The sequence below is a fragment of the Setaria viridis genome, chromosome 5, assembly GCF_005286985.2.
Source record: "Setaria viridis chromosome 5, Setaria_viridis_v4.0, whole genome shotgun sequence".
Taxonomy (NCBI): domain Eukaryota; kingdom Viridiplantae; phylum Streptophyta; class Magnoliopsida; order Poales; family Poaceae; genus Setaria; species Setaria viridis.
Genome location: NC_048267.2, coordinates 3,955,092 through 3,967,019, shown reverse-complemented (window position 1 = coordinate 3,967,019; position 11,928 = coordinate 3,955,092). Strand labels below are relative to the sequence as shown.

General features: G+C 49.6%; 3 protein-coding genes across 3 annotated transcripts; all 3 read left to right on the top strand.

Annotated features, from left to right (window-relative positions):
- Nucleotides 1-973: 973 nt before the first annotated feature.
- On the top strand, nucleotides 974-2,890 carry LOC117855560 (uncharacterized). Its single transcript, XM_034737945.2, has 3 exons — nucleotides 974-1,602; nucleotides 1,758-1,822; nucleotides 2,308-2,890. Exons 1-3 carry the CDS (start codon nucleotides 1,461-1,463, stop codon nucleotides 2,467-2,469), a joined length of 369 nt encoding a protein of 122 aa, XP_034593836.1. The 5' UTR covers nucleotides 974-1,460; the 3' UTR covers nucleotides 2,470-2,890.
- A 1,360-nt stretch (nucleotides 2,891-4,250) lies between these two features.
- On the top strand, nucleotides 4,251-8,136 carry LOC117858392 (uncharacterized). The gene is made up of 6 exons (XM_034741450.1): nucleotides 4,251-4,442; nucleotides 5,066-5,116; nucleotides 5,215-5,266; nucleotides 5,850-5,908; nucleotides 6,373-6,418; nucleotides 7,550-8,136. The coding sequence occupies exons 1-6, from the start codon at nucleotides 4,359-4,361 to the stop codon at nucleotides 7,723-7,725; spliced, it is 468 nt and encodes a 155-aa protein (XP_034597341.1). The 5' UTR covers nucleotides 4,251-4,358; the 3' UTR covers nucleotides 7,726-8,136.
- A 937-nt stretch (nucleotides 8,137-9,073) lies between these two features.
- On the top strand, nucleotides 9,074-11,198 carry LOC117854785 (protein PHYTOCHROME KINASE SUBSTRATE 4). The gene has a single exon (XM_034737037.2). It carries the CDS (start codon nucleotides 9,428-9,430, stop codon nucleotides 10,967-10,969), a length of 1,542 nt encoding a protein of 513 aa, XP_034592928.1. The 5' UTR covers nucleotides 9,074-9,427; the 3' UTR covers nucleotides 10,970-11,198.
- Nucleotides 11,199-11,928: the final 730 nt, after the last annotated feature.

Sequence of the window (11,928 nt, the reverse complement as noted above, 5' to 3'; positions counted from 1 at the left end):
AGGGCTTCTGCCGCATGCCGTGGCTGTCCAGATCGGCAGATCAGATGCATGCATGTGACTTAGAGGACTTGCTACATCAGACTATTACAGCAAGTGGAAACCGACCAGCAATCAAATGTCAAGCTTGTGATGTCTGAAAGCAGGAAGAAGGTCTCGTAGCTTGCATTGAGCTAGTCATTCTCATGCGGCAATGTGCATACAGCATTGCCCGCACGGTTCTCATCCAAAGTGTGAGTTAGATCTCCGATCATAAAAGAAAAGAAAAAATAATGTCTCCAATGCACCGTTCAAGAAGTCAAATATAGTCGATGATCGATTGACCTGAACTAGCTCGCCCGTCCTCACAAATGTGGTCATTTCACATTCTGTAACATTTAACGTTGGCTAGCCCTGTTACGTCAAATAAAACAGAACGGAGGTAGTATTTGTTAGCATGCATGCATGATATGCAAATATATGGACAAATATAATAAGCCTGATGAACTACTAGATTTTGGTCACATGGATTCAGGAAGTGGATGGCACAATTCAACGAAATTCCCGGCAGCAACATGGTACAAATTTTACTAGAGTAGCACGTGAGAGCTCATCGCTGCCACCGGCCAATTACGCCCGAAGCATGAGACAAATCTCGAACCACGGAAATGGACCATGCAGCTGACAAACAACCGAGCGCCCCCCAGAAAAAGAATTAAGAATCCCCTTCACATTTCCAGTATTTTCTCTGCCTGGCCCGTGATCTGCGAGTTGGCGATTTTAGTACGTGCAACAGGGGGAGATCCTAAGCCCGGGTTACCTTATTCAAATGCTTAAATAATGCGACGGGTTAGTAGTGGTTAGCAGAGCGCCTAGCCCTGTGCCTCTGTCCGACAGCTAATCCTGATCGATTAGCCCCAGGCGGGGCCCCCAGCCCTCGCCGTGGCGCGCCCGGGGGAATCTCGTTGGGTATCCGGCGAACAAAAGTCCAACCCGGCAGCACGGCGCGCGGGGCAGCAGCAGAATAGTGCGGTGGTTGACCCGACGGGTGTGAGCGCGCGCGGTCGCTGCCGTCGCGACGCCGTGGCCGGCGGATTGGATCCTCTGCGCCGCTGACGGAGACGATGGCCGCTGCTGTCAGTAGCCGTTCGAGTTAGAAGATCCCATCTTTCTTTCGTCACAAACGTAAAGCTTAGGTGGCGGCCTCTCCCTGGGTGTGTGGCGCAGAGGATCTCACCGGACCAACCAGCCGTGCTGCCGCAGCGCGCACCGCCAGCCGGCAAACCACCGCCTGTCGTGTGCTTCACAGGGCACGCGCGGCAGGTCCAGGTCGGCTCCCCTCGGGCGGGGCCGGGGCACGCGAGCTTCTCTTTATAAAAGCGGCCACTGTGCGGGTCAAAGCTCTAGCTCTCCCCCAAGATTCAGCAACAAACCGCGGAGAAAACCAGGAAGAGATCATCAGAGGCCAGAGGGAGCTAGGCGCTATGCTCCCGGCCGCCAATGTGACGGCGCGGCAGCGTGGGCGGGGGAGCGGCGGCGCCCTCCGCCTCGCCGCGGTGGTGCTCCTCGTGGCGCTGCTCGCGCTATGCCTCGCTCGCGCTGACGCCGCGGCTTCTCTTTCTCCAGGTACATATACTGGCTGCCCATCGCCCCCCTCTCCCTCCCTCTCCTTTCACTCCCAGTTCCCGTACTGGGCGTTCCGGGGCGAGAGGGTCGCCGTCATTTGTATCCAGATTTGAGCTGATTCACCTGTTTTATTTGGTCCCTGTGCTTTCTTGTAGCGGGTCGTGCACCTTCTTCGGAGAAGGTAGTGGAGAGCGCGTCACTGGAGAATGCTAGAGGACAGGTCAGTGATTCGCCGATTCTTCTGTCTCCTCTTCCTCTTCTCCCCCAAATGAAGCTTGGATCATTCCATCAGAACTAATGTGCTTTTGTGATTTTGTTTACATTTCGAGACCAGCTGCTATTTATTTAATTAATTTGAACGAAAGTTTAAATGCAAGATCATTTGAAATACGCACTTTGATAGTAGATCATATCGAACAAGGGAACACATCCGGAAACACTGTATTCCATGCTGACCATGCGCCAAATATCATACTATTGATATAATGATTCCACATTTTGTTTAGTGTCAGCAGGTAAGCTGCCACCTTCTCAGTGAGAGCAAATCCTGGTTTTTCTCAACTGCCAAGATTGCAACCTGCCACTTCAAAGCGATCAGACCAGACTATGGATTTGCAAACCCCAAATGAACAACGACAAATTTGTCAACCGCGCATCCATCTGATTAACACTGCAGGCTGCTAACCTAATCGTCCTCGTGTCCAGGAGGTGGAGCGCGGGCACTACACGACCTTGCCCGCCGCGGCGACGGCAGAGGAGGAGGAGGACGACGACGATGGACCAGCCGTGCCGGAGAGGGTGGAGCTGGAGGTGATCGAGGACTACACACCCAGCGGCCCCAACAACAGGCACCAACCACACCCATGATCGGCAAACGCCGGCGGCTGGATCGTCCTCGCCGCATGGGAGCAAAGCAATCGATCGCAACTGCTATAGCTCGTTGCAGCGGGAGCAGGAGCAGCATATGATTAACAGTTCAGGTGTAGCAGCAGTAGTAGCAGGGCGCTCCTGCCTGCGTGCGTGCTCAACAATCACTGTCTTCTTCTTTGTTCTTTTTTTTGGCTCTACTTTTTTGCATGCACTGCACGGCAATCTAGTTGTTGTTGTTGATGTGATGTGTACTCACCTCATCGGATCGATCGATGTCTATCTCCATGTCTCATCACCACTCAATACCCATGCTACTAGAGCAGTAGAAGAGAGCTTCACTTTTGCTTCGTTTGTTGTTGTGTTGGTGACTCATCAGTGTGATCTTAGCTGGTTAACACGTGATCCAATCCTTGTTTAATTTGGCCTGTCCCTCTGTGCTTTGTTCTAGCTGCGAGTGCCAGATGTATATTGTTTAGTTCTTTCTCCATGATGATTGATAGATTATATAAACGATTTATGATCGTTTGTTAGGATACCAGTCAATTGGTTCTATCGAAGAGAACATCTGTTCTGGATTCTGGAAGCCTGGAACTACCTCGATTTTGTGATGGTACTCTGTTCTGGCCTTATGTTCATGATGGGGTCTCTTGCAAATGGTTGAAGACACTGGAAAGATGCAGTATAACCTTAGGGCGGTCCCTATGGGAAAAATCATCGTATTTTCCATAGTCTAGAATATTGTATCAAGAAATCATCCTTCACAATGCAATTTTTTTATCTAGAGTCTAAACAAAAATCCAACCAATCATTCTCTCTTCTAGTACTAGATCCTCTATGCACGTAAAGGAGGTCTAGTGCCTGGTGGACTCCCTGTTCCAGGCGCACTAGATCCACAAGAGGTCGTTGGAAACCGGTGGTTTCTCCCCAATACCATTTCTCTTGTTTCTTGGTGCGTTGATTCCCATGAAGACTTAGTTTCCTGATAAGGAAACCATTTCTTAGTTGTGTGTTCCCTCTCTACATTAACTTCACACATAAGCAAAAAGCTGAGTTGTCAAGGTAATTAATAGACAGAAACTATCATCAACGTCCCATTGGAACTGCCCTTACGTTCGTGATGGCAGTGGAAAGAATTAGGAATTGTAGTGTCCACAAAGCCTGAAAGAGTTTATTGTAATGCTAACAAAATACTACCTTGATTATTTTTTTATAAGCCTGTTAGAATTTGGAAAAATAAATCTTTAGAGGTATCTTTTGACCAACTATTTAAAATATGGATCTATTCATATAACTCTTATACATTATAAGCATGCATATGATTTGATTAATTTGGATGAAGGCTAAGATCCAGTACTTTCACCATTTTTGTACTCCACGTCTAAATGCATTGCTGGTTAGAAAATCAAAACGATCGCTCGTGCTTAGGTTAACCTTTGGGTAATTTTACTGTGCAAGAATGAAGAAAACGGAATTCTTCGGAATTTGCTTTTTCTTTTTTGAGCATATCTTCGGAATTTGCTGACTGCAGAGAGTTCCAACAGCGTGGGCCGCTCAGCCCATTCATACAGAAAGAAAAGGGGCCCAACTAACTCCGATCCAGCCCATTCAGACAGAAACAAAAGGGGCCCAGCTAACTCGAATCCGCGTCCCATCGGCCACAGAAGCGACGAATCGGACGGCTGCGGTCAGCGCGCGGCCGGAGAGGTGGCCGGATCGCGGCCGCTGGAAATCTGCGTGCGCGGCGCAGGCACGAGGGTTTTTATCGCTGCAGGGTTTTCCTGCGGCCGCTGCTGCGGTGACAGGCAGGCAGACGCATCTCTTCCTCTCCCGCGAGCTCGAGGCGGATCGATTCGATCGATCCACACCGCGAGCGGAGGGAGGGCGCCATGGCCGCCGCGGGGGACGCCGCGCGCTGCTCCGAGATCCCTGGGCGGTGCCACCACTGCGCCGGGCCTCTCTCCAAGGACATGGTACGGCGACTTCCCTGGATCGTTCTTCTCCCTCTCGTCCGTGATCCTGCTGCTATCCGCCGGGTCTTGGTGCATCTCGTGCGTCCATGTTTTTGTTACGCCTAATATTTGCTATTGCGACTAGTGGTGGTTGATTCTCCGCCTCCGAATTCGGGCGGTTAACCTATTTTGACCCGACCCAGTTCCAATTCTGCAAGTAGTTGGTACTTGATGTGCCTATGCTCGTGAAGGTAGTTAGTTTGCACAAATTGAAATTGGCAGCTTGACAGGGGGTTTATTATCGAAGTAGGAGGAAGAATTCTAGGCTAATTCCATGTTTTTGTTACACTTGACCTGCATTTGTTGCTGCAGCTAGTGGCTGGTTCTCCACATCTGAATATACTGGACCATGGTGTCCGTTACATTAATATACTCACCTTGACTTTTGCTATCCTATCTCGGTTCATATTGCACGCTTTTGGTACTCTGATACGCCCATGTTTGTGAGAGTAGTCATTTTGTGCAAATTGACATTGGCGGTTCAGCAGAGAGCTTTGTATTTGGGTTTGTTGAAGAATTCTGGGCTAACTCCTGAAATAATTAACACAATTATGACTGACGCTCGATTTCTCTGTTGCTTGAAGGAAACGAGCAGCTGGACGGTGCCTCCGATGGTTCGAGATAGCTTCTCCATGGTGTGTTCTATTTCTAGCTTGACTGATGTCCTGTAAGATCTTAGTACTTGGCTGTGGCAGTTTAGTATTTACACATGTATGCTTCCATCTTGTGGCAGATTGGTTCCGCTGTTGGGGGTATAGCTGGAGCATTTTATGGCTTCAACCACAGTATGTTCTCTTCTGTAATTGATCCAAGTTACTTGTACACTAGTTGATGTCTGTGCATGGTAGATTTACCATTTATTTGCTCCATCTTGTGACTAATTGGTTGTAATTAAGTTAGTTTGGGATCCACATGCCACAGCTCATCTGTTTATGTGATTGTGAGTTGTGTTACTACTACCTGCCTTTCATACTCATTTGCATTCAATACACCTGAAACTTTCATGCATGACTATATCATTCTGTTGTGCCAGGAAAAAGAAACTTTCTTTATGTTGTCCTCCTGGGTTGGGATTGTCTTTGCATGTGAAAAATAATACTTTGCACATAGCAGAATGTTGTTCGCCCAGAGCCCACCTTGTACTTGCCTGAGCATATGGAAGATCCTCTTCTGCATTGGTTCATGTTTTGTTTGCTCACCTTTATTTACATTGATTAGATGTTTTTGCTTTGTATTATTTTTTGATAAATCGACCTAGGATGAAATCGGTGAAACTTTTCCTGTCTTTTGTAAGTCTTGGTCTACTGGTGCTATTGTGCAAATGATAATTATTTTTCCATAAGCACTAATTTGGAAATTCTCATGCAGCTATGCCTGTTGTTCGACGTTACATAAAGGGGCCAATGTGGATGCATTTTCTTGTTGGTGTAAGTTATCACAAATTTTGTAGTCCATACATTGATAGTTTTCTTATGGACCTGTTCTGCATGAACCATTTTGAGTTAGACATTTCTTTTATCAACGTCATGACTATTGCCAAGACAATCTTCAGTGGTAACATCAGAAGCTGAGAGGGGAATGTGTTATTTTTCTATATGTATCAACAATCAAGACCTAATTCATTCTAAGTTGTTCGAAACACAACATTTATGACCTGTCTATGGACATGAATATCCAATCAGACCCTGTGTTCCATTTTACAATTCCATCAGATATTCTCTTACGAATGTGCATCTTGTTGAGATTTCTTAGTGTGCCCATAGGTGCACCTGAGAGAAGTAAGAGGGAAAAAATTCTGTGCATTGTCTTTCTGTTCAAGAACAGTGAAATGGATCACATGGTGGTCTGATACAAAGTACTTGGTTTGATCCTCCTTTTTTCCCTCATGCAGGCACCACCAGTTATTGTGTTCTCTTCTGCATGTGCTGGGTTAGCAGGTTAGGCATTTAATATTTTCTATATCTACTTGTTTTTGTCTGTTTAGCTATTTTGTGTGAATATTCTGTTGTCTAAATGGTTACGCTATTTGTTATTATCATAATGCTGGATATGATTCCATTCCATTTACAGAGATTTTATGTTCTGGATAAGTTTCGTTTGTTGGCTGGGCTTCATTTGACGGTTCATATTGTTCACTGCTGATAAATTGCACCTGTACCTTTAGGAATTGTGAAAGTATTTCTTGTGAATTTAGTACCATGCAATTTCATTCATGTTTGCTTTTGGCAAAGCTCCAGTAACCATTCTTGGCAAGATGCCTTGTGGCAACTTGAGCCTTTTCTATTCTTGTGATATCTCCTGCTAAAGGTTATATGAACTTTAATTGGACACAAACCCATCAAAAGTAGAAGAGGTCCTGAAGGGGGAGCCTCAGCAGTTTAATTTTTGCTTTCAAAATGGTTGTCCTGAATCTTTATTGACCTGCATTGGATTTTAATCTCTTGCTTTTGGGGTGCAGAACTTTTTCCGAGGCAGATGCAGAGTTTTTAACATTGTTGAGCATTAGTGCTAAACTGTATATGAGCTGTTTTTTACTTGTCGTTTTGGTCATGGACATGGTCTTATGTACATGCATGACTCACCTGCCCTACGAGTTCAATCATATTTGCATGCATGGTTCTATGAAGTGTGGGGCAAGTTTGCAATTTGCTAATGCTTGATCCACATTAATAAAAGTAGAAGTATGATTGCGGCGTGGCAGGCACATCATCTTTATGGGAATTTATGTGCACATCATCTTGCCTGTTGAATTATATGAAGCGTCAACACATAACTGGCATGTAGTTGTTTTCATTATTGACATCAGGCCATCGGCAGGCACGGCATAGTTGGAAACTGCACATTTTTCTATTTATTGATTCTCATGGTTAGCATAGAGCATTTTTATTACTTGTATAGAATATAGATAGTCGAAAGTAGGAGTAAAGCTGCGTGGTAGGCAAGCATCGCTCTCAACCTTGCATTTTTGCTTCTGTTGAATATGACTATTCCATGGAATCAATTACACATGACACTCACTGCATGCTATTACTTGCTATAACTGAAGTTATTTTTATTTTGATCTGTAGGTGGTACAATACCAGCCGCCGCACAGCTGGTTTCATCATCCTATCATGCTGCTATGTCATCGCCCTCCTTTGCCCGCTCTTCTTCACATGCAACCATACCATCGCAGTCCTTTGCCCGCTCCTGCTCTGCTTCTCATGATGACATGCACAAGGCAAGAAGCTCCTCGCCGTTGTAACTTATCGGTGCAGCAGATCCTCTACATAACTTGCCTGCCTTGAGAAACTATCCTAACTATGCAAGACAAGTTCCACCCTCTATGAACCATGAATGTGGTTCTCACCTGTTTAACGAGGGATGTTTCTTTTGTAAATGGTAATTTTACAAAATTTGGTATCTATCACGGTGTATAGCTTTTGGCTTTTGGGTTAACTTTTGTAGTCTAATAAGCCCCGAAGTGTCATGATCGGTTTGTTCACCTGGGGCTGTTTTCATATTCTATCACTCGGATCATACTGTTTGCTCAATAGCATGACTTATTCAATTTTGACGAGGCCGTATGCTTGTAAACTTGCAAGTCTTGCGTGGTGGTTACTCGCAATGCTGGTGCCTACGTTGGATATACATTTGCAGACATGTTTAAAGCTCAGATCTTCAATGTGTTAACCTTTGAATTTAATTATCTGAATCAAAGCTCGTTTGGTCTCAAATGATTCTTGAGCCATGCTTTTGACCTTTGTCGAGAAGGAAGTTTCGCAAAATCAATACAACTTTTCAGTTAAACGGTGCTGGGACAGATGTACTAATGTAGCTAACTGGCAATGATTAAACTTCATACGCGGCGCATCAGCAGCCTAAACAATTCCAATTTCTGCTGCACAGTGTTGTACGCGACGGCATACAGGAATTCGGAACTGTGCAACGAAGAATAACCTACAGGAATTCGGAACTGTGCAACGAAGAATATCTTCGCAATTTGGTTTTGGACGCCATGGATCATGACGCTGGCGTGGAGACTGCTCGATCATTTGCCTCACGCACGCAAGTAGCTAGCGATGGCTGATGAAGTGACCTCTCCTTAGCTCCATTGCATTTGATTCAGTCATTCAGTGTGACGTGCCCCTTCTGCAACCTTGTTACATTTAGGCCCAAATCCATCAGCCTCGGGAAGAAAGGGCCTCACTTGTCCCTTCTCACTCATCTCTGTAGCAAGCAATTGACTCTCACCTTTTGCAACTTTCGCGTTAGATTATCGATACAAAATGATCTAATGCAGTTTCTGGGTTACGTGTTAAAGGACATTAGGTATATGCACTTGAATTTCTTATTCATATGGGAGTGAAAACCGGCATATGAATACGAATTTCACTAAAGAAATCGACCGATTTCTTCAGTGAAATTCACTTGAAATTCTTAGTGCCGCTCGCAACTAAACGAAATGTTTTGGGAGTAGGTGAAGAGTGAAATCTGGAGGCTAGTGGATGTCATGTCATACCTCCCAGAACGAGAGGACAGAAGCTGTAGCGTGCAGGCTTCCTCCTCGCTGATCATCAGCGTGAGCCGCCCGGCCGGCCGGCTAGCGGCAGGACGCTGCAGAGTGGCGCGCCGGCGTCCCCGCCCCCACACATGCCGTCGCACGCCGCTGCCGCGCCACCGGAGCCACACGCTTTTTAAATTGCATTTTCCCGCGACACGGACGCTTCCACTGCACCGCCGGTGGAGCGTCTCGCTATACGTATGTACTTCTCCCCCGGCGCGCCCGCCATCCCCGTCCTCCAGTCTGTACTCGCTTGGCTCCACCCGGGCTCCTGCTCCTACAAATCATGCTCCCGCCCATCGTCTTCTTCCCCGGCCCGTCTCATCAATCCCACAGTGCGGTGTGCCTCCCCCTCTCACCGAGAGACAAAAAGTGAGAGATCGTGCCGTACAGTAGCACTAACATGGACAGGTACAGGGTCGCGCCGGCGCGGCCGGTCTGCCTCTCCGCCGCAGGGTCCGGGCCCGGGGCGCACCTCCGCGCGGCGGGACGCCGGTCGGGCGGCGCCGAGATCGGCATCTTCACGGCCGAGCGCTACTTCAGCGCGGCCGACGTAGTCAGACGCGACGCCGCCGTCATCCTCCCCGCCGCGCCAGCGCTCCCTGATCATGAGCTGCTGCCGCGGCTGTCCGTCCCGGCGGCGGCGGACGTGGCCAGCCAGAGCGGCCGCACCGCCGCGTCCTCCGAGGCCAGCTGGAACAGCCGGTCCGGGCTGCTGTCCGGGGCCCACCCCCACTCGGCCGCCGCAAGGCAGCACAAGGCGACCGGCGCCGGCGCGGTGTACGGGAGCGACAACCAGGGTTACCACAGCGGGAGGAAGACTGCCGGCGGTGGTGGTTCGGGCCAGCGCTGGACGCTGTTCGGCCGCGACTGCCCCTGCGCCGGCAGGAAGGCGGTCACCGTCGACGTCGCGTCCGAGCCGCGGAGCCCGGCGGCGGCGGCGCACTTCAACGCAAGGTTCAGCCCCCAGTCCGCCGTCGACGAGTGCCTGGAGAGCGACATCTTCAATAAGGCGAAGCACCCGTCTCCTCCAAGAGCTGCCGCAGCCGATCATCAGGAGCCCGCCAAAGCCATGAAGGTCACCGTGACGCCGGGGAGCCGCGCGTTCCCTGCCGCCGCCAGCAACGTCCTCTTCGCGGCGGCGCCAGGCCGGAGCGCTGGCGACGCGCCGTTCGCCGCTTTCAAGGCGGAGATCGACCGCCGCGTCGTGACCTCCGGGGGGTTCACGTTCCCGGCGCTCGGCGGCGCGGCGAGGGTCGTGAGCGGCGGCGTCTTGGACGAGCCGCCGCGCGTGTCGTTGGAGGTGTTCCGCCCCATCGACGAGGACTCGGTGATGCTCGCGGACCCTCCGCCGGCCATGCCTTTCGCGGGCCGCGCCGGGATGCCGCCGCCGGTGGTGGACGAGGATGCGATGAGCGACGCGAGCTCGGACCTGTTCGACCTGGAAAGCTTCGCTGCGTCCTCGTCGTACCCGACCACGTACCACGGGCGTGGCAGCCGCCGGAACTCCGCCGACGACGACCTCCCCTACATCTCCGCCGCCGCGGAGCCAGCACTGAGCGAGTGCATGTACCCGGCGAGCGAGGCCAGCGTGGTGTGGAGCGTGGCCACGGCCGAGGGCGGCGCGTACGACGCGGCCAGCCTGGCCAACTTCTCCAGCGCCGCGTCCGCGTGCTGCGTCGACGACCTCCGCTACATGGTCCCGGACCCGGAGTCCCCCGAGGCCGGCTTCACCGCCGCCATGTCCCGCAGCGCCGGCCGGAAGAAAAGTGGCGGCGGCGGGTTCCTGAACAGCTGCCGGTGCGAGAAGGCGGTCAGCGTCGGGCCCACGCCGGTGCGGGTGGTCCGGCCGCCGGCGCATCCGGCCGCGGCATCCAGGAAGAAGGGCGGCCACGGCGCGGCACGGCACCACGCCGGCCGCGCCCACGTGCCGGTCCGGACGTGACGCGCCGTCAACTAGCCGGCGGTGGCGACGACGCGGGTGAACTGCGTGCATGCGCGCTCGAGGTTATCATTTTTGTCGGCAGATTTTGGAAATGAAAATGATGGCGGTAGATTTGTGATCACGACGTTTCCGATATGTACAAATGTGGATGCTTAGCCTGTGGTGAGTGAAAATGCTGCATGAACTTTCGCAAAAAAAAAACATTGTAATAAACAATATTATATGCCCACTCATGACTCATGCTGTGTTTTATCAAGTTGTTAAACAAAATGAGGCACGTCTATATACTCCTCGTTCCCTGCTCGGGCGTGTGAGAAAGAGACCTCTTCGATTAATGAGTGGGCAAACGCTCAAGAACATGAACTAGTAGATCAAGTAGTTCATGCAGCAAACGAGAAGTATAAAATCTGTTAAAGGCTATAGTGTTGGGATGTTCTTTTGCAATAATGTTACAGGTGTTATCTTTCCATAATTCATATGGATGGAACATGAAATCCTATGTAACATGTAATAGAATAATGCATGTTTAGAACATAGTAAAATGGCATCTGCAACATTGGAAAACCTTTATAATTCCTCCTCTAAGTTCATGAAAATTTTGAAACATCACGTAATAGTGTTTGCAACATCAGAAGGCAGCATCAGTAACATAAAAAAAATTCAATATATTTTCTTTCAAAAATCTATCATAAATAGAAAATCTCTTTTTTCTAACGAGTTGTGTGTTTATATAAAGGACTGGGTTGTATAGTCTATAAAAATAGGAAAAAAATTCCATAGGGACGGTCTTCGAATCCTTCTCCGCGAGGACCCGCTACCGATGGTTGCCACGTGGCCACGAAACAGATCTGATGCAATGACGCCCGCGGCTAGCTCTCAGCTTGACAACTCGGCTTCCCGCGGCTAGCTCTCAGCTTGACGACTCGGCTTCACCGCACAGGGATGGACGCGGCTCGCTC